This window comes from Patiria miniata, unplaced genomic scaffold (assembly GCF_015706575.1).
Source record: "Patiria miniata isolate m_02_andy unplaced genomic scaffold, ASM1570657v1 HiC_scaffold_1, whole genome shotgun sequence".
Classification (NCBI taxonomy): domain Eukaryota; kingdom Metazoa; phylum Echinodermata; class Asteroidea; order Valvatida; family Asterinidae; genus Patiria; species Patiria miniata.
Window position 1 is genome coordinate 7,273,377 of NW_024037047.1, and position 22,037 is coordinate 7,295,413.

The 22,037-nt window shown below is 43.4% G+C and overlaps 2 protein-coding genes across 2 annotated transcripts; both read right to left on the reverse strand.

The window, feature by feature from the left end:
• Positions 1-1,151: 1,151 nt before the first annotated feature.
• Positions 1,152-3,344, reverse strand: LOC119721324 (flavin-containing monooxygenase 5-like). The gene is made up of 2 exons (XM_038191353.1): positions 2,697-3,344; positions 1,152-2,604 (listed from the first exon to the last, which is right to left on the reverse strand). Exons 1-2 carry the CDS (start codon positions 3,342-3,344, stop codon positions 1,651-1,653), a joined length of 1,602 nt encoding a protein of 533 aa, XP_038047281.1. The 3' UTR covers positions 1,152-1,650.
• Positions 3,345-13,740: 10,396 nt separating this feature from the next.
• LOC119728511 (flavin-containing monooxygenase 5-like) lies at positions 13,741-15,521 on the reverse strand. Its single transcript, XM_038201160.1, has 2 exons — positions 14,874-15,521; positions 13,741-14,781 (listed from the first exon to the last, which is right to left on the reverse strand). Exons 1-2 carry the CDS (start codon positions 15,519-15,521, stop codon positions 13,828-13,830), a joined length of 1,602 nt encoding a protein of 533 aa, XP_038057088.1. The 3' UTR covers positions 13,741-13,827.
• Positions 15,522-22,037: the final 6,516 nt, after the last annotated feature.

Here is a 22,037-nt window from a genome sequence, read left to right on the forward strand (position 1 = left end):
AAATCTAATGTAACGAACCTAAACGTAAATAATTATAAGATAAGCATACAGTTGTTGATATACATTATGTTCTATAAAGTTATAACTGCTACTAGGTTGTAACTGCCATATTAATAACCGAATAACAAAGAAAATCTAACGTAACGAACCTAAACGTAAATTATTATAAGATAAGCATACAGTTGTTGATATACATTATGTTCTAAAAGTATCAGCACCTTTACGCCTTTAACAATAGTAAATCAAAAAAAAAAATAAACAACATGCACCTTGAAGTTAATTGCCAGCTACTTGTATAAATGACGTCATTAAAATACGTTCGTCCCTTCCGAAGAAATATTATGAAGATAATCATTCAAGTGTTTTGATACGTGTATTAAATATATCGGTTCAATATATACGCCTTTATAAGTACTTCAATAATCAAGATAAAAAAATAAGCAACACCATAGAGATGCACCCATGTTTATGTTACATACGTAGTGTGCATGTTCTTTTGTTTTCGTGTAGTTAAGAAAAACCTGTGAAAAAAAGGTAATTTTACTCACACTGTGAAAATTCTTTCAACCCTATTTTTTTCTGACACCCTTCAGTGTTTCTTTTCATTTTGTCACAGAAAAACCTTGACCCAAAAATCCTCTAAAACCGTTTTCCAGAGAGGGGGAAAAAACTGTTTGGACGTGGGCAAGTCCACACAACATCGCTTGGCTACCTGGATTATGTAGACCTCATTTTGTTCAGAAGTCCACACAGTGAATGTAACGCTTGTACACCATAATAATTCTAAATATACTGTCAGAGAAGAAATACTAAAAAAAAAGGCAATAACAAGTGGTGAGCGTCCACATAGAAGCTAACGGATCGCATCTTATTTTTTCAAAACCCACCAAAAGTCTGTTGCCGCACTTCCGTGTATCCCATACAATGAGGCAAAATAAATTACCAGTCTCTATACTTACATCAAAGGCCAAACAACCTTAACTGCAAGTGCATGACACGCCTAAACAAGGAGGATATTGGTGGGCCTCTACTTCGGGGCCTATACTCTAAGTTACATTACCTGTCTCAACTTAGATGGCGCATAACAAAACGTTCAGTCTGTTTAAAACCAACTCTAAAGCTTGTTGAAAGCCTTTCACACAAGGCAAGATAAATTACCAGTCTCTTCTTACATCCAAAACCAAGCCATCACAAGTGCACAATTGCACACACACATAAAACAAGGAGAATAACTAAGTGTTTAAACCCATACCAAAGCCTGTTGACATCCTTCCGTGCATCCCATAAGGCCAGTCAAATTAACAGTTTCTGCTTAGGCTACATCAAAAGACAAGCCACTATTTTTGCTAAGAAAGAAACTCACAAAACTAAGGGAACAGCATGGCGGTGAGCGTCTGCTCTTGGCCACAACTCTAAGTCTTCCTCAAACTCACCCAAAGTTTGTTGATTGCTATAATGACGTGCATTCCATGACTATAATTGAGATGTTCTAATTAACAATCCATACTTACATCAAAACAAAGCGGCAAAGCAGAGACAGACGTGACAATTTAGGAAAACAACATTTGGTGGCGTCTGGGCCAATAAGTCAGCATTAATCTGCTTCAAAACCTATTTCAAAAGGTTGTATGGCCTAGCTTCCATCTCTGCTTACAACAAAATCCAGGCCATGACGACTACAAGCACAGAAACACAGAAAGCAATAAGAATGACGAGATGGCGGGCGTCTTCTTTTGGGCCAATAGGTCTTGTCTTGGTTGGCTTCTCGATCCGCTCCCAAACCGTGTTGATTGCCTTTCGGGCTTCATCATTCTTCCCAGGACCCACCAATCGAAACTGGTATGGCACAAGGGGTCCGAACAAGCACCGGAGAGTCAGCACGGGATCGGTGAAGAAGAGCTTCAGGAAATTTGGCTCGACTCCGATCTCAGACGCCAGACTGATGCAGTAGGCTTGGAAATCACTGTGTCGGTGGTTAGGTAAATATGCGGCCTTCATGGCTTCGTCAGTCGCCTTCACCTCAGCCTCCATATCCGGCTGGGATGGTAGCTTAGCCAACCCTTTGAACACCCTTGAAGCCCAGCGAGCCTGAAGCTCAACGCACGGGATGACTGAGCCCAAGGGTCTGATGGCGCCGTTGACCGACAGCGTGTTGTGCTTTAGACCTAAAGGAAACACCAACTTGTACAACGGCAGGTGGCCATCTTTCATCTCCAGTGCTTGGCAATCAACCTCCAAGGGCAGCGTGTCCTTGTAGCCAGTGGCCATGATGACGGCATCGATGTCCTCCTCGGTGGTACCGTCTTCAAAAACCACGCCCGTCTTGGTGAAGCTTGCGATGTTTGCCTTGATCATCACTGTGCCGCTGATGATACAACCTGGCATTTCCTCTGTAACCAGTGCATCGCCGGCAAACAAATCGTGGGCCGGCCTCAGAGAGTTATAGAGCATCTTGAACTTACGTTTGAGGGATTTCACGAAAAGCATGAAGTGAAGTTTTGCTGGTACCAGGTGGAATCTTCCGGAAATATGGAAATCCCACGGGATACCGTAGTCTCCAATGCGATTGACTATCCACACGCCACGTCTGGTACTCAAGTACACCTGTTACAATAGAGCAAGAGTAATAAACCAGAAGTGATCATCGGTCAGCTCAGTCTTAATGTTGAAATGAATCATGCATTACGTAAACCTACCTGTGATGCCAGGCGACTGACGTCTACAGCTGCATCCCCTGCTGAATTGCCAATCCCAACTACAACCACTCGTTTGCCTTCGAATTCCTCTGGCCTCCGGAAAGCCTGGCTGTGCATAACCTTCCCCTGGAACTCCTCAAGGCCTGGAAACTCTGGGACGTTAGGGTTGTTGAACATCCCAGTGCAGATCATCACAGTATCAAACTCCTGGCTGAACTCCTCTACGTGCCCAGACACTCCTTCCGCTTGGCTAGTGACGACCCATCGCCCAGTAGCCTCATAGTCAGGTGCCTGAGCCAAGCGGGTCACTCTCGTAGAGAAGCGGATGTGCTTCTTGAGGCCAAACTTGTCGGCGTACATGTCCAGGTACCTCTTCATGTAGCTGTGGTGCAGAAAATTTGGCCACTCGCCTGGAAAGGGGAAGTCGCTGAAGCTCGTCACCTCTTTGCTGGTGTTGGTAATGGTCGATTTGTAGACCGTGGTCATTATCCCGTATTCACTGTTTTCGCGGTAGTACCACAGACCACCAATGCCATCTGACCTCTCGAAGCACGTTGGTTGCAGGCCTTCGTCCAGGCAGCACTTGACTGCAGTTAGGCCAGAAATTCCACAGCCGATGACGGCAACTGTCTTACTGCGTTCACTCATCTGCAAAGTCAAATCGTAGCATTTGGTCAGGCATGTCGATGAAAGAGAATGGAACTTCAGATAAAATATTCATATGAATTTCTTTGGGGAACTAACCCACCGGGCCGGTTTTTATGTGCAACCTCTATGAGAGCTAGAACACGGCGAAAAAAAATCATTAAAAACGGGCCCATTTTCACATCTGTTGCCACCACTTCATTATTCGACAGAGTATACCTTAGATCTCACTACAGTATGACCCTAACAAACTACTCTTTTAGAAAATGAAAGAAAAACTGAATAAAACACTGAGTTTCACTCGCGAATTGATGTTAAACACTGCATTTTTAGTCAAAAATCTCCCTGTTTTATGTGTAAACCACGCGTTCAGCCAAGAACTGGGCCATTAACATCATCACAACGTTAAATAGCGCAACCTGGGAGCTTAGATCTTTCGAGTAGTTTTTCTTCGTCTCGTCAGCTTTCCAACAGTATAACCCTTATTGTGATTGGTTGAGGTTTAGGCTCGTGTTTATTCATTTACAAAATAAATGTTCATCTAAACTCCAATAAAATTTGCCGTTGCTCATGGCTCAGCGCGTAGGGTCTGTTAATTGTACACGTGCTAGGCAGCGCTAGTGTACAGTATATACACCACACACACACACAGCCCGGGAGCTCTTATCTCTGTGTCCAAGTTCATCTGGCTGTGCGCTTTGGCCGGTTTACATGGGGTCCTTTTGACCGCAATGGATTTGATATGTTTACGGAACCGGACTGATACTTATATAGCCATGCTTTATTTAAATATTTACTACTGAAAATAGATGTAATCTAAAGATCGCAAATTTCTATTGAACGCGTGTTTTTAGAAAAAGTTGTGAAATCTACAGAAAGCTTCGTAGCCAGCCGGCATTGTTTGGTACTAGACTACGTGTGAATGCACCAGGCCTTACGGCAACGAGCACAAATGCATGCGTGACCCTAGCATTGCCAATGTTATGAAGGAATTCTATAAATGACATTACTCAAAAAGCGATTTTATATTAAAAAAACATGCAATGCAAAGCCACACCTTAATAAAGCGAAGTAAACCCATTTTGTATCTGACTTGTACAGGCTAAGTCAGAAAGAAAGTGACCTAGATTAATGATGTTTTCCCCCTTAATGTTCTGAACGAAATGATGTTAATCGGAGTTAAGATCATTTAAAAGAAGGATACAAACATCCACCCAACTACCCTTTATGTAGAATTCTTGTGTTATTTGTGCGAGAACGACTTTCGGGGTCCTCTTTTGCGACACCAAAACGTCAGGCTGTTCGTGCTAGTTGTGATTCCAGCCATAAGGGTTCGCCTTTTGCGGACGTGTAAAGAAATCACATTTTATACTTGCAGAAAACAAGATTTGCCAAACATATACTTGCAAAAAACAAGATTTGCCAAACACATTCTTGCAAAAAACAAGATTCGCCAAACATATACATGTACATTCAAAAAACAAGACTTGCTAAACATATACATCAACAAAACAAGACTCGCCAAATATATACATCCAAAAAACAAGACTTGCTAACCATAACATCCAAAAAACAAGATTTACCAAACATATACTTGCAAAAAAGCTATTTATACATTCGATGGCACTAACGGGCTTTCGTACTATAAAGGCTACTAATGCAAACAGTACGCCATAATAAAGGTTGAAATTCAATAACCTATACCTTTTTTTTTTATATATAATTCCAGGGGACAAGGGCACTAGGCAGAATCAGTCTGTTCTGAGTTCACATTATCCCGTGGATGGAAAACAAACCGCATACACATTTTTTTTCTTCCGAATAATGTTCAAGCTAAAATGACTGAGATTCTTACCTTGTATGTTGAGATTTTGCTGTGCGTGAACCTCAGCTATAGCAAAAAATGAAGTGTTTATATCAATCGCACGTTACGCAGTGCACGGGCAACAAACATATAATGGAGTTCCGGCAAGTTCCGGCAACTCCAGACCAAGATCAATGTCTAGGGTTCTCCAAACCTCGGCATACTTTCGGCTTCGGCTTCTGGAGCCTGTTTTAGGCTCCTGACTTGTTCGTTTTCGATCAATGAATTGTCCAAATCCTGCTTCGGGAATGTTAAATTCACACAAAGTATTCGCCACGATAGAGAGAAGGTTCATTTGGTTTGGACAAGTCGGAATAATTTGGAGTAGGCGATGAAGTCGCCAGAGCTGGGAAGACAGAGCCGAGTTTTCGCAAACTACTGATCATCAACCGTTGCTAGTTCGCCAGAGAGCCACATTTTCTGCAAGTCAAATGTGTCAAATGCGCTTTTGAAGTAAGTGAGCAAAGTTCAAGCTAGACTCAGTTAATGTCACAGTTTATTGCAGTTTGAATACCATTTTCTGCACGATGATTGATCGATTGACTAGTGCATATACCAGCCGTCGAGTATGAAGGGCGCGCTTTTGTTCGACGAGATAGGCATGAATTCTGAGTGATACTTGCTGCTGAATAACATGCAATTCAATATAAATTGCACTCGAACGTTGTCGTTAGCAATCCACGAACCTCGTCAGATATCCGTGAGAGTTGCGGACCAAGGAGATGTCATTTTTGTTTGATTGGTATAATTATTATAAATGTATCTGCGATAAGGCGACTGTTTTCTAGGTCTACCTTTGAAATACATATGTAGTGCTAGTATCGCCTGGTATATTTCTTCAGTGATCTATAACCTGGGGCAGATTTACGTTTGTCTGGGGACTGAGCGTATAATCGTCAAACGATTAGTATATAGCAGGCATGTGTGTTTTTATTCTTTTTCTTTTGCGGCCATATTAGGGCGATCTAGCCGCCATATGGTTGCGAGGGTGAAGCTTGGCTGGTTGTCAAGTAAAGCTAATCTGATTACGTACTTGCTTTAACAGAGCAGTGAAATTCGCGAACCCCCAAAAACATGGCCTTTTGAACGTTGTGTTTCTCAGAAAATATGCTCAGTATGATTGAAATGTTAAATTATCACGGAAGAAGACATTCTAAACTTCATGTCAGTGAGAAAAATCGCCGTCATCGAAGCCGAAACCTCAATACTGGTTACTGGTAAAGCAGACCTTCAAATCTATGTATTTATATCAATTTCTAGGAATTTACGAAAGTCGTTATTTCACGAGTAGTTGAACACTTATATCATCTAAGTATATTCCGAATTTCAGCTTAATCTGTTGGTGCTAAAGCTTGTGTTACAGCTCAAAATATCTCTAAGGAAAATCTCGACGAATATTTTTTTCGACCCAACCCACTTGCATGGTTTTCATAGCGCCGTACGCAAAGTTTAACTGAGCTAGACTCAGTTCGTGTGGCAGCTTTACGCAGTTTGAATGCCATTTTCTGCACGGGATGATTGATCGAGGGACGTAATGCATACCTGGTCTATGTAATAGACCATATGGCCATGGCGAATTAGCCGACCATGGTCTATTATACGTAAACAGATTCGGCGATTATTTATGCAACTAGACTGCGTTTACAGATCCATATCTGTAAACACTGCAGCATCTGAGTTTGTAGACATTTTAGCTTCTCTAAAGTTAGGAGTAAAGAATGTGCCAAAGTATCAGGGGAACTATTTCAAGGTCTGTTTCGTAAATCTATGAAGACGACAGGACTCAGGTAAAACTCCTGGAACCTTTCCCAACGCTGATAATTCTATAAGGGTGCAGACCAGTAAATCGGTCCGAAATTGCCTACGACAGTGGTTTTTTTCAGGGGGGGGGCGGAACCTGGGGGGGGGGGCAGCGTTTCAAAAGGGGTCAGCAATGGCGGTTACGCAACAAATGCGCCCAAAATCTGAATGGGGCCGATGGACCGTCGTCCGATCACAGCAATTTCGAACGAACAAGGGGGGGGGGGGTAATTTGGGGTCGGAAGGAGCAAAAACGTAATTAACTCCCGTTGGGGGTGCCCTTCAGCAAGGTAGCCGCAAACAGAGGGCTTGTTTTCAGGCCAGAAATCGCAGTCAGAGATTTTTTTTCTCGCAATTTTTTGATGAAATATCAGTCATCCATCCTGGCCTTCCTCGTGCTGTACAAGTGGTTTGGAGAAATTTTTCAAAACCTCGCTTCTTTATAATTTCAAAATGGCGCCTTCCATCGTTTGTTGTCAAATGTTTGCGCAGGCGCTTTACATTCCACGACAGTGGTTTTTTTTCAGGGGGTCGGAACCTGGGGGGCTGGCAGCGTTTCAAAAGGGGTCAGCAATGGCGGTTACGCAACAAATGCGCCCAAAATCTGAATGGGGCCGATGGACCGTCGTCCGATCACAGCAATTTCAACGAACAGGGGGGGGGGGGTAATTTGGGGTCGGAAGGAGCAAAAACTTAATTAACTCCCGTTGGGGGCGCCCTACAGCAAGGTAGCCGCAAACAGAGGGCTTGTTTTCAGGCCAGAAATCGCAGTCAGAGATTTTTTTCTCGCAATTTTTTGATGAAATATCAATCATCCATCCTTCCTCGTGCCGTACAAGTGGTTTGGAGAAATTTTTCAAAACCTCGCTTCTTTATAGGGTGCAGACCAGTAAATTGGTCCGAAATTGCCTACGCCGGCCAAATCCCGATTTGCATGCCCTCAAAATCTTCAGTATTTGAGCATGCTGTGGGCCATGAACTTGAGGGTTTGTAAAAAATATGGGTGGAAGCCGTGCACAGGACTGGGAGCTTGCAGTTCTGTGTAATTTGGATGTAATTTGGACCCTAAAAGCGCTCTATTTTGCAATGGAGTGTAGGCATCGTTTTTCAAAATGGCGATGGGCTTCAGGACTATTTTCAGGGGTGATCATTTTCAGATGGAAATTTCTCCTAAAAGTCATCAGTTGACCCCCCCAAAATTGAAGAGAAATTGAAAGATGATGAAATAAGCTTTAATTTGATGGGTGTCTCGAACACCTTGGAGAGTTGTGAGTATTTTCCCCGAATTTTTGAAGTGGGAGCATTTACCATTGGGGTCTATGGAAGTTTATTTACTGGTCTGCTACCTTTAAGTTGCAGGCGGATGCGGCGGCTGGAGTGGACACAATGTGACACTTGATGGCGCTGTTCACACTAGAATCTTCTGTGAATATTGATCTTCATATAATGCACACAATGTTTTCAGCAAAAACTAGGCCCGACTCCAAGTGTGATATTTGTTACACAAAGAACGTAAATATACCAGGAATGACGCTATATTGTCAGGGATCACTTAGATTTATTTGTAGCTGCGAAAAGCAGCTCTCCGCAGTGGTTGGTTGGTTGGTTGGTTGGTTGGTTAGTTGTAAGTGGTTGGTTGGAACGTGCCGCTATCAATCACCGTACTTTATGCAGTGCCCGAAAAATGGGTTACGGTCGAGGGTGCAAACCTGATGTTTGTACTGCGAACAGTAACTCTTCCAGAAAGTACAGGGCACAATCACGTCAATCGTGCATGGACACAAATTCGTGGGATCGTTTCGAGCGTGTTATGAATGCAGTACAAACATGACTCGAGATCGCTACTTCCTTCAGACTGAAAATATAAACGTTATACAAACATTATATTCAATAGGCACTCACACATAGTAACATAGCAGCAAATTTTATCAAAAAAAACCCACCTACATGTTTAGCATTGTTGAGTGTTTCGTGTTTTGTTCTCGTAGACAGAACTTATGTGCATATTTTGTCTAGACCACCATTGTTTAATTACCAATGGTTGGGTTTTCCAATGTTGACATGCAATTGCAATGAAGGTCTATAAAACAAATCGTTTTGGAAATAACACTTGTGGATTCCCAAGAGAGAATGCCAGCATATATTTAGCTACATAATCTTTGATCAGTTCCGAGTCTTTACGCACCTCTTGAAAGCATGCGATGAACCGCCAAACATAGTAGATCTTGATAGCTCATTTCTATCAAGAAGTGGATCAAATCTTGCCGACCCAGTCAATTTATCTACTCAACGTCATATTCCCAGGTTCCATTTTACGTCATGTGTTGTCAAGCCGCTGTGGTCGGGGGGGGGGGGGGGCTACCCATAGAGTTAAATTAAGGATTTATTTCACGATTTACATTTTCATAGAGAAAATCCCATTCTACTTTTTGAAGATTAAGTTGACACTTCAATCAAGGGTATTTATTCGCACATGGTGTTTCCGCAATCCTTTCATTATTAAGGGTATTTTCTTTGAATTAGCCACTCCCCAGAACCATATGTACATGGGAACGGTTCAAGCGCCCTTCATCGTTTCTTCTTTTCCAGCTCGAAGAGGGTAATGGTCTAGGCCTCTTTGTTTATGAAGTCCGAATAGAGTAACACGACAATATTAAAGGGAAGATACAACATTTGCAAACATCACAAAACGAAATGATCAAATTATTACGAAATACCTTACTAGATTGTTAGGAATGACAGTCTACATCATCCTGTAAAATCGTGGCTCCTGGTGTGCTGTCATTTTCAAGGAAAACAGTATTTTTCCAACGCTGGTCAGCCGACCAGCGTTGGAGATTACTGGCTTTTTTCAAAACTGCCTTTAATTTTTCATAATAAAGTATTGCGCGTTTTCTTCGCAATTGATTACACACCCGTGGAGGGGTACAAGCTTGCTAGACTGATTCTCTGACCTTACAGTTCCCCAAAGTCTATAAATTGCTCCGTTTCATATTAAGTGAGGTCAGGGATCCAGACTACAAGAACATGATTGGTATTCTTGGTTTTTCCCAGCATACCAGCCCAAAACGGGAAACAAGTCATTTCAACAGTATTTGCTATAACGTACTAATCCTCCAAATCGATTTATTTTTGAAAATAAAAGCAAAAAGTAAAAGCAAATGTTGTACATTCCCTTTAACCAGATAAGAGGGGACAGTAAGCCTGGTACAAAAACCCGAATATAACAGGCCAACTCGAGATTTCTGTTAAAAAAAGGATTCACGGCATGACATGAAGTTCAAGCGCCCTTCATCCCTTCCACATTTGAGGGGGTAATGGTCTTATATGCCTCTTTGTTTATGAAGTCCGAATAGAGTAACATGACAATTGACCAGTGACAGAAACGTGGACTAAACACGACTTATTGAATTTCACCTAAATGAATGCCTTATCAGGGACCTCGAAAAGTCGCTCACGAGGTGTTGTATCGCAATAATAAAATGGTAGGCCTATGTGTTAAAATGAAAAGGCGTCAGCATTGAACCATTCTGATGGTTGTGTTAGAATTGTCGGCACGCGCAGCACGCTTCTTAAACAGTTGTGAAAATCAAGGGGAAAATAAGCATTACCATATTAATTTACGCCATTAGGAAGGTCCGCTCAAATGATTAGATTTAAGGACGCCGAGGCAACGAAGACAAACATATAAAAACGTGAGTCCAAATGTACTCTTTAAAACGTGTTCTTTTACAAAGACTATATATGTCTGGCTTATGACATGAATATCAATTTAACAAATCTAGTATTATAGACCTTTATCATGCTACCACCATTTCAGTAAAGTTCCCTGTATCCAATAATAGTACGGAATGATAATGTTTTTCGGGCAAAAAGGAACCAGACTATTGTTCCTTCCAGCCTCGTTTTGGTTACGTTGATTTGAATGGGAAAATGAAGATGTCAGCAACATGATAATGGTCTATACTATGACGAATAAGATTTAATCCCTATACAAGCTGCAAGTCAAAGTTCTAAGTTATAAAGTAAACTTCCTATGAAGTTGATAAAGTAAAGTAGGCCTAAACTTAAGTTCTTATAAAGTTTCAAATAAGCAAGGTTAAAAGTACTCTATTAGTTAAAGTTTATAAAGTAATATACAGTTTTAAGTAGTTTAATAATTAAAGTTCATATAAAGTTATAACTGCTATTAGGTTGTAACTGCCATATTAATAATCGATTAATAACAAAGAAAATCAAATGTAACGAACCTAAACGTAAATTATTATAAGATAAGCATACAGTTGTTGATATACATTATGTTCTATAAAGTTATAACTGCTACTAGGTTGTAACTGCCATATTAATAACCGAATAACAAAGAAAATCTAATGTAACGAACCTAAACGTAAATTATTATAAGATAAGCATACAGTTGTTGATATACATTATGTTCTATAAAGTTATAACTGCTACTAGGTTGTAACTGCCATATTAATGTAGCGGTACGCCATTAAGGAGGTCCGCTCAAATAATTAGATTTAAGGGCGCCAAGAACAACCCAAGACAAACAGACAAAATCAAAACACCAGGAGGAGTCAAATTATGTTTGGTCTCATGAACTTGTTACAGATTACTTGTTTACAAAATCAATTACGATAGTTCTGGATCTGAATCTTAATCTAACTCACAAAACAAGTGTTACAAAATAACTTAGATTCAACTTTCAGCTCTATAAATTGTAATAACGTTGCCAATGATAAATTATAATCACAAAGTTTGTATTTCTAAAGTTGCCCCGGTTCCTAAGATTTCCAGGTTCCTAATATTCTTGGTTCTAATATTTTAATCAGGTTCCAAGTTCACAGGTTCCTAATATTCTTGGTTCTAACATTTTAATGAGGTTCCCCGAACGCCTGACCAGTGTACGGCTGTGTAGTGAACTAGGCCTCAAAATTGCACCTGACATGAAACAGTCGTATTGCAATAAATCAACATGTGACACACGGTGATTAAAACTTTGACATTACTTAAACTAATTCACCCCAAAATCACTCCTTTCGTCAACATGAAATAAACTAACACCTAGCCCAGCGGTAGCAGAGAACTTGCATTGTGACATTAGAATGTAAAGAAAATACAAATTTCGCTAATTTGAAACTAAAATGTTGGTTTTCAAGCACAAATCTATGCACACTATACTTACACTTCGGTGTGCAGGCAGAAAAGGGCTGATATTCGCGCGTTCACGGCACCAAGTGCGCGTTTGTATACATTTTTCTGGGCTGTGTGCCAATTGTACGGTGCCTCGTAAAAGACGTCTCACTACATTTATAACCGAATAACAAAGAAAATCTAATGTAACGAACCTAAACGTAAATTATTATAAGATAAGCATACAGTTGTTGATGTACATTATGTTCTAAAAGTATCCGCACCTTTACGCCTTTAACAATAGTAAATCAAGAAAAATAAACAACATGCACCTTGAAGTTAATTGCCAGCTACTTGTATAAATGACGTCATTAAAATACGTTCGTCCCTTCCGAAGAAATATTATGAAGATAATCATTTAAGTGTTTTGATACGTGTATTAAATATATCGGTTCAATATATACGCCTTTATAAGTACTTCAATAATCAAGATAAAAAAATATGCAACACCATAGAGATGCACCCATGTTTATGTTACATACGTAGTGTGCATGTTCTTTTGTTTTCGTGTAGTTAAGAGAAACCTGTAAAAAAAGGTAATTTCATTCACACTGTGAACATTCTTTCAACCCTATTTTTTTTTCTGACACCCTTCAGTGTTTCTTTTCATTTTGTCACAGATAAACCTAGACCCAAAAATCCTCTAAAACCGTTTTCCAGAGAGGGGGAAACACTGTTTGGACGTGGGCAAGTCCACACAACGCCGCTGCTACCTGGTTTGTGTAGACCTCTTTTGTTCAGAAGTCTACACAGTGAATGTAATGCTTGTACACCATATTAGTTCTAGATATACTGTCAGAGAAGACACTAAAAAAAGGCAATAACAAGTGGTGAGCGTCTACATTGAAGCTAACAGATCGTATCTTATTTTTTCAAAACCCACCAAAAGTCTGTTGGCGGCCTTCCGTGTATCCCATACAATGAGGCAAAATAAATTACCAGTCTCTATACTTACATCATAGGCCAAACGACCACAACTGCAAGTGCATGACACGCCTAAACAAGGAGGATATTGGTGGGCGTCTACTTCGGGGCCTTTACTCTAAGTTACATTACCTGTCTCAACTTAGATGGCGCATAACAAAACCCTCAGTTTGTTTAAAACCAACTCTAAAGCTTGTTGAAAGCCTTCCATACAAGGCAAGATAAATTACCAGTCCCTTCTTACATCCAAAACCAAGCTATCACAAGTGCACAAGTGCACACACAAATAAAAAAAGAATAACTAAGTGTTTAAACCCATACCGAAGCCTGTTGACATCCTTCCGTGCATCCCATAAGGCCAGTTAAATTAACAGTTTCTGCTTACATCAAAAGACAAGCCACTACAATTGCTAAGAAAGAAACTCACAAAACAAAGAGAACAGCATGGCGGTGAGCGTCTGCTCTTGGCCTAAACTCTAAGTCTTCCTCAACCTCACCCAAAATTTGTTGATTGCTATAATGACGTGCATTCCATGACTATAATTGAGCGATTCAAATTAACAATCGATACTTACATCAAAACAAATTTTAGGAGAAATTTGTGACATTTTAGGAGAACAACATTTGGTGGCGTCTAGGCCCATAAGTCAGTATTAATCTGCTTCAAAAACTATTTCGAAAGGTTGTATGGCCTTCCAACTCTGCTTACAACAAAATCCAGGCCATGACGACTACAAGCACAGAAACACAGAAAGCAATAAGAATGACGAGATGGCGGGCGTCTTCTATTGGGCCAATGGGTCTTGTCTTGGTTGGCTTCTCGATCCGCTCCCAAACCGTGTTGATGGCCTTCCGGGCTTCATCATTCTTCCCAGGACCCACCAATCGAAACTGGTATGGTACAAGGGGTCCGAACAAGCACCGGAGAGTCAGCACGGGATCGGTGAGGAAGAGCTTCAGGAAATTTGGCTCGACTCCGATCTCAGACGCCAGACTGATGCAGTAGGCTTGGAAATCACTGTGTCGGTGGTTAGGTAAACATGCGGCCTTCATGGCTTCGTCAGTCGCCTTCACCTCAGCCTCCATATCCGGCTGGGATGGTAGCTTAGCCAACCCTTTGAACACCCTCGAAGCCCAGCGAGCCTGAAGCTCGACGCACGGGAGGACTGCGGCTAAGGGTCTGATGGCGCCGTTGACCGACAGCGTGTTGTGCTTTAGACCTAAAGGAAACACCAACTTGTACAACGGCAGGTGGCCATCTTTCATCTCCAGTGCTTGGCAATCAACCTCCAAGGGCAGCGTGTCCTTGTAGCCGGTGGCCATGATGACGGCATCGATGTCCTCCTCGGTGGTACCGTCTTCAAAAACCACGCCCGTCTTGGTGAAGCTTGCGATGTTTGCCTTGATCATCACTGTGCCACTGATGATACAACCTGGCATGTCCTCTGTAATCAGTGCCTCGCCGGCCAACAAATCGTGGGCCGGCCTCAGAGAATTATAGAGCATCTTGAACTTACGTTTGAGGGATTTCACGAAAAGCATGACGTGAAGTTTTGCTGGTACCAGGTGGAATCTTCTGTAAAAATGGAGATCCCACGGAATACCGTAGTCTCCAATGCGATTGACTATCCACACGCCACGTCTGGTACTCAAGTACACCTGTTACAATAGAGAAAGAGTAATAAACCAGAAGTGATCATCGGTCAGCTCAGTCTTAATGTTGAAACGAAGCATGCATTACGCAAACCTACCTGTGATGCCAGGCGACTGACGTCTACAGCTGCATCCCCTGCTGAATTGCCAATCCCAACTACAACCACTCGTTTGCCTTCGAATTTCTCTGGCCTCCGGAAAGCCTGGCTGTGAATAACCTCCCCCTGGAATCCCTCAAGGCCTGGAAACTCTGGGACGTTAGGGTTGTTGAGCATCCCAGTGCAGATCATCACAGAATCAAACTCCTGGCTGAACTCCTCCACGTGCCCAGACACTCCTTCCGCTTGGCTAGTGACGACCCATCGCCCAGCAGCCTCGTAGTCTGGTGCCTGAGCCAAGCGGGTCACTCTCGTAGAGAAACGGATGTGCTTCTTGAGGCCAAACTTGTCGGCGTACATGTCCAGGTACCTCTTCATGTAGCTGTGGTGCAGAAAATTTGGCCACTCGCCTGGAAAAGGGAAGTCGCTGAAGCTCGTCACCTCTTTGCTGGTGTTGGTAATGGTCGATTTGTAGACCGTGGTCATTATCCCGTATTCACTGTTGTCGCGGTAGTACCACAGACCACCAATGCCATCTGACCTCTCGAAGCACGTTGGTTGCAGGCCTTCGTCCAGGCAGCACTTGACTGCAGTTAGGCCAGAAATTCCACAGCCAATGACGGCAACTGTCTTACTGCGTTCGCTCATCTGCAAAGTCAAATCGTAGCATTTGGTCAGACATGTCGATGAAAGAGAATGGAACTTCAGATTAAATATTTTTACGGAACCGGGCTGATACTTATATAGCCATGCTTTATTTAAATATTTACTACTGAAAATAGATATAATCTAAAGATCGCAAATTTCTATTGAACGCGTGTTTTTAGAAAAGTTGTGAAATTTACAGAAAGCTTCGTAGCCAGCCGGCATTTTTTGGTCTTCAGTTTAAATATTTTTACGGAACCGGGCTGATACTTATATAGCCATGCTTTATTTAAATATTTACTACTGAAAATAGATATAATCTAAAGATCGCAAATTTCTATTGAACGCGTGTTTTTAGAAAAGTGGTGAAATTTACAGAAAGCTTCGTAGCCAGCCGGCATTTTTTGATACTACACTACGTGTGAATACACCTGGCCTTACGGCAACGAGCACAAATGCACGCACGCGACCCTAGCATTGCCAATGTTATGAAGGAGCTCTATAAATACAGTGGCATTACTCAAAAAGCGATTTTATATAAAAACATGCAATGCAAAGCCACACATTAATAAAGCGAAGTAAACCCATTTTGTATCTGACTTGTACAGGCTAAGTCAGAAAGAAAGTGACCTAGATTAATGACGTTTTCCCCCTTAAAGGTCTGAACGAAATGATGTTAATCGGAATTAAGATCATTTAAAAGTAAGATACAAACATCCACCCAACTACCCTTCATGTAGAATTCTTGTTTTATTTGTGCGAGAACGACTTTCGGGGTCCTCTTTTGCGTCACCAAAACGTCGGGCTGTTCGTGCTAGTTGTGATTCCAGCCGTAAGGGTTCGCCTTTTGCGGACGTGTAAAGAAACCACATTTTATACTTACAGAAAACAAGATTTGCCAAACATATATACTTGCAAAAAACAAGATTTGCTTAACATATACATCAACGAAACAAGACTCGCCAAATATTCATCCAAAACATATACTTGCAAAAGAGCAATTTATACATTTGATGGCACTAAAGGGCTTTCGTACTGTGGCGTGATGGGGTGGGCCGACACCAGTCTAATTCCCCTTATTTGGTAGTGTTTACTTGTAATTTCTTGGCAAGGAAGTCAGGTCGTGTCAGCGGACAATGTCTCGTGGTTTTGGCGGGAGTGGCCGCCAATCGGAGCGCGCTCGCTGTTGCTGGGCGGGGCGAGGCAGGCCGTGACCGCACTGCGATCTGTGTTTCCTGTACCCGCGTATGCGTGATTGGTGTTACCGGGCAGAGGTGAAGGGTTGGCGGCCAATCACGGCGTGATTGGGCGTGGCCCCGCTACCCTTGCCGTGGTACTTGAGCGCATGGTCGGCCGGGCGTGAGTCAGTTCAATTAGTTCAGTTGGTTCAGTTGCGTGAGTTGCGTAAGTTGTTCCTCAGTTCTGTGAATGGAGCGGGTTCAGTAGTAGTGTACAAGTGAAATTGCCATTGTCCGTGACGAAGCTAGCGTTTGCTTTGGCGAGGCCGTGTGTGGTGCAGTGTACCGGTGTTGACGCTGTTTCGGCCTGACTTCTCGTACCGTGCTTGAGCGATTGTACGGAGCGCAGAGCCCCGTGGTGTGACCCAGTTAGCCTGGTAGGACCGAATTGCTTTATCGTGTAATTCAGTGCATTTTTGTACCATTGTTGCAGTTGAGTGTTTGACTTACAGAGTAGGGTGACTAAGTACAGGCATAAGGATTGTTGTCGTGGGTTCACGGAGACGTGCGATAACATAGAGGGTCGACCCAGAGGTTGACATAGAGGCCTGGGAGGAATAGTCACAGGTAGTCAATAACTGTACTCGGTCAAGTTTATTGTCACACGGGTTTTGTCGTATACTGATCAGCTAAGGCGCTCAAACTTATACAATCATAACAATCCAACGATAATAACCTTATAAATCAAAGAGTTCCCAATCAAGCCAGAATTGTCCGTGATTAAATAAACCAATCATTTCCTTTCCACAAAGAGAATTGTGTATCCCAGTGTCCAATATTTCTGCAGTTTCTTCGTCTGTTTGTTCTGTTCTGTACTAGAGTAACAGGGCCTGGTAATCAGTATCCAACTGGGCGGTATATTTCCACCAAAACGAGCTTGCATCCCTGGGCCTAGAGGCTGCTCGAAAACTTCCCTAGGTTCGAGGCAGAAAACATAGTTTGGGGTTAGGGGAACTTTCACCTCAGTCGGTGAATGCCTTCCCTGACCTCTGGTTTCAATTGACCTCGGGAGATTCCGCCACAAATGGTGTCAGAAGTGGGATAGTTGGTGCTGATTAAAGAGTTGGCCAGTAGAGAAATCAAGCAGGATTTTGAGTACAGTGATTTCTGTGGTTGAAGAGTAATCATAGAAAGAGACAAACATGAGTCAAGAGAATACTTCGAGTATTGAGAGTGAACTGCAGAAGCTGAGATTAGATGCTCAATTTTTGCAATGGGAGAAAGAGTTGATGGCTAAGAAATTAGAAGCCATGAGAGCCAATTATGAGGAACCTTCCCCGGTGGGAAGTATAGACAAAAAGAGCCAAGAACAGGGGCTAGTGCGGATCGATTCGGAAATCGAGTTCCAGATGCCAAGAGAGAGTTCTGGTTATTTTTCCCAGGGAGGGGCGAGTCCCTCGGTGACCGCACGGTCGCCTGAAGTTGAACTTGGACCGAGGATGGGAAAAAGAGTGAAGTTTGGGGAAAGTACACCCCTTAAGAGTAGTGGTGTAGGAAGTACCCGACCAGAGATTTTAACGGGGAGCAGTGCAATAGAGGAGCTCCAGTCCTTTCTGTTGAGCACGGATAGCACTGTAGAGAACCCGAGTAGGGGAGAAACAGTTTCTCCTGAGAAAGTAAATAGAGATTTGCTGAGTTTCGCCCCGAGTTCAGTGGGCACAGGTGCCAACAGTTTGGCAGGTAGTTTAAAGACCTCAGCAGGGCCCTTAACGCCGACAAGTGAGCCCAAAGTAGTGGCAGAGAAAGAGAGGAGTGTCGAGCGGCCAATTAGTAGACGGCCAAATATCACTCCTGATAGATACAATGGCAAGGTGCTATGGAAAGAGTATTTCAGGCACTTCGAGTCTTGCCGGTTGGTGAATCAGTGGAGCGAAGAGCAAGCGGCTAAATATTTGGTAGCTAGTTTGCAAGGCAATGCCCTAAGATTGTTGGGTGACGTTCCCACTGAAAAGACACAGTCCTACAGTGGTCTGTTGAAGTTGTTAGAACAGAGATTTGGCTCAGGCCGCCAGAGTGAAAATTACCTTGTCGAGTTGAGGCATCGCCGACAAGGCCCAAAAGAGTCATTGCAAGAGTTAGGCCAAGCCATACAAGAGTTGACGGTTAAAGCGTACCCTGACATACAGGAAGAGTCACGTGACCGGTTGGCTAAGAACCATTTTCTAGATGCGGTCGAAAGTAGGTCAACTCGGGAGGGCATAAACAGGGCTCGTCCTGAAAATTTAGATGAGGCCATTCGAGCTGCAATAGAAACAGAGAATTTCGAAAAAGTCGAGCAACAGAGAATGCTCGATGGAAAGCCTCCGAGGTTGGCTAGAGTGTTAGATACCGGGGTGGAACAGAGGATCCACGAATTGGAGAATGGAATGAAAAGTTTGGCTGGACTGTTAACAGAGTTAACGAAACAAATCCAGGAAAAGAGTGACCTAGTGGGGAAACCTGCTGACCAGAAGTCACAAAAGAGTGAGCAAAGTGTTAGGAAATGCTTCAATTGTGGGGAGCGAGGTCACTTTGCGCGAGAGTGCAAGAAACCAAAGAAGAGTAGTCCAAAGCGTGATGGCTGGAAGTGTTTCAATTGCGGAGAGCACGGCCACATTGCCAGAGACTGTAACAGACCCTCAGGGGGAGAGCCTGGGGCAGGAAAAGTCGAGCCAGCTGCTCGAGGGGCCCGTAGGCACCTCGGAAGTGCTAGAGGGGCAAAGAGACGATGGAGAGATTGCAAGGGGGCCATAGGAGAGAAGCGGCGAAAGTATGAGGAGGGAAAGGTAATTACGTTACCGAACCCAAATAGTGATGCCCGCTTTGGTTTGTTTGTAGAGGGTGTAGTGAGAAAAACCAAGTGCCAATTTTTGGTTGACACTGGTGCCACAGATACATTAATTAGTAGCACAGTGTATTATGAGATACCCAAGGAACAGAGACCAGTCTTAGAGTCAGACAATGTGAAAGTGAAACAGGTGGATGGAAGTTCCCTGTCGGTGTTAGGAGTCGCCTGGGTCGAAGTTCAAGTTGGACGAACAACGCACCCAGTCAGGGCGATTTTTACAGAGATGAAGTATCCCGGAATTCTGGGGATGGATTTCTTGTTGCCCACAGGGGGTAACTTGGATTTCCACACCAAAGAGTGGAGAATAAATGGCGAGAGAATTAAATGCACTAGTAGTGCTGGAGAGCCATTTGTTGGGAGAGTGGTAATTGCTGAAGCAACCGTGATTCCATCTGGTTCTGAGGCAGTAGTGCCTGGCACTATTGCTCACAGAGGAAAAGAGTGGGCTGGCCCAGCCATAGTGGAACCGCTAGAGGGGGGCGGAGATTTAGCCCAGAAAGGCTTGGTGTTAGCCAGGTCACTAGTGGAGTCAGGGGACCAAATTGTTCCGTTGCGGCTGTTCAACCCAGGAAAAGAGAAAAGAGTGGCGCGAAAAGGGACCACTGTGGGATTAATTTCCACCGTGGACCCTGAGACAATAAGAGGTGAGGCACATGAGTCTGAAGAGGCAAAGGAGGGCTTGCCCCCATATTTGCAAGACTTGTATGCAAGGAGTAGAAACCATGTAGAGACCAATTATCATGGTCAAGTTAAGGAGTGCTTGATAGAGTTTCAGGATGTTTTCTCCAGCAGTGAGCAGGATATTGGTGCAACTGATGCCGTGAGGCATCACATTGATACTGGAGAAGCGAGACCAATAAAAGAGAGGCCGAGACGACACCCCGACTGTGTCCAGAGAGAGATACAGAGACAGGTCATTGACCTGGAGAAAAGAGGTGTGATAGAACCCTCGGATAGTCCGTGGGCAGCAAATGTAGTGTTGGTAAACAAGAAAGATGGTACCAAGCGTTTCTGTATCGACTACAGAAAGTTAAACGCGGTAACCATCAAAGACGCGTATCCGGTACCTCGCATTGACGAGACTCTCGATGCGTTAGGAGGTGCCAAGTGGTTTTCAACACTTGATTTGGCCTCTGGATATTGGCAGGTCGCCTTGGATGACGACGCCAGCCAGAAGTCATCATTTGTTGTTAGAAATGGTTTGTACAGATGGAAATGTATGCCATTTGGGCTCTGTAATGCCCCGGCTACATTTGAAAGACTAATGGAGAAGGTGATGGCAGGACTCCAATGGGAAATCCTGTTGATCTACCTGGATGACATTATTGTCTATGGTAGAACAGTCATAGAGATGATAGATAGGCTCAGGCTTGTGTTCAATAGATTGAGGAATGCAGGACTGAAGTTAAAGCCAAGCAAATGCCATTTGTTTGAAGAGTCAGTGGCCTATTTAGGGCACATAGTGTCATCCGAAGGCGTGGCCACGGATCCAAAGAAAGTTGAGGCGGTAGCCAAGTGGCCTGTTCCCAAGAGCGTGAAGGATGTAAGGAGCTTTCTTGGCCTTGCATCCTATTACAGAAAGTTCATTCAAGGTTTTGCAGAGATAGCCAGTCCTTTGCATGCCTTGACAGAGAAGTCAAGGGAGTTTGAGTGGAGCGAATCATGCCAAAGTGCGTTTGATGACCTCAAGAGTAGACTTCAAAGAGCCCCCATTTTGTCCTACCCCATTCCAGAGGGAGACTTCATCCTCGATACTGACGCAAGTGGCGACGGTATCGGAGCGGTGTTGTCCCAAGTACAAGAGGGAGAAGAGAAAGTGTTGGCGTATGCCAGCCGTAAGTTAACCAGACCAGAGCGAAACTACTGCGTCACACGCAGGGAGTTATTGGCAGTAGTGGTGTACTTAAAGAACTTCAAACAGTTCTTGTACGGTAGGAAAGTCACTGTCAGAACCGACCATAGTGCGTTGAGATGGATCCTTAATTTTAAGAATCCGGAAGGACAGATGGCGAGATGGCTTGAGGTGATTTCAGAGTATGACATAGAAGTACAGCATAGAGCTGGAAAGAAGCACGGCAACGCGGACGGGTTGTCTAGGCAACCCTGTAGACAATGTGGTCGAGAGGAAGTGACGTCACAAGAGGACAAGACATTGGTTAGAGGCATAGAGGCCAAACCAAGTGTCCCACTAGAGGCTGTAAGGAAAGCCCAGTTAGAAGATGAGACGATACGTTGGGCCTTAGAGGCCAAGGAAGAGAGCAAAGATCGCCCGGAGTGGGTAGAGATTTCCCACTTGACGGCGGCCCATAAGACGTATTGGTCCTACTGGGACCAGTTGAGTGTGAGAGAGAAGGTGTTGCATAAAAGGTGGGAGTCTGATGACGGTAGAGTCGTGATATGGTTACTAGTGTTGCCACAGAGTTTGAGGAAAGAAACCCTGAGGGAGGTGCACGG

Coding starts and splice junctions, on each gene's coding strand:
- LOC119721324 (XM_038191353.1), bottom strand. CDS start 3,344: ATGAGTGAACGCAGTAAGACAGTTGCCGTCATCGGCTGTGGAATTTCT. Junction 2,605..2,696: donor TCAGTCGCCTGGCATCACAG/GTAGGTTTACGT, acceptor CTATTGTAACAG/GTGTACTTGAGTACCAGACG.
- LOC119728511 (XM_038201160.1), bottom strand. CDS start 15,521: ATGAGCGAACGCAGTAAGACAGTTGCCGTCATTGGCTGTGGAATTTCT. Junction 14,782..14,873: donor TCAGTCGCCTGGCATCACAG/GTAGGTTTGCGT, acceptor CTATTGTAACAG/GTGTACTTGAGTACCAGACG.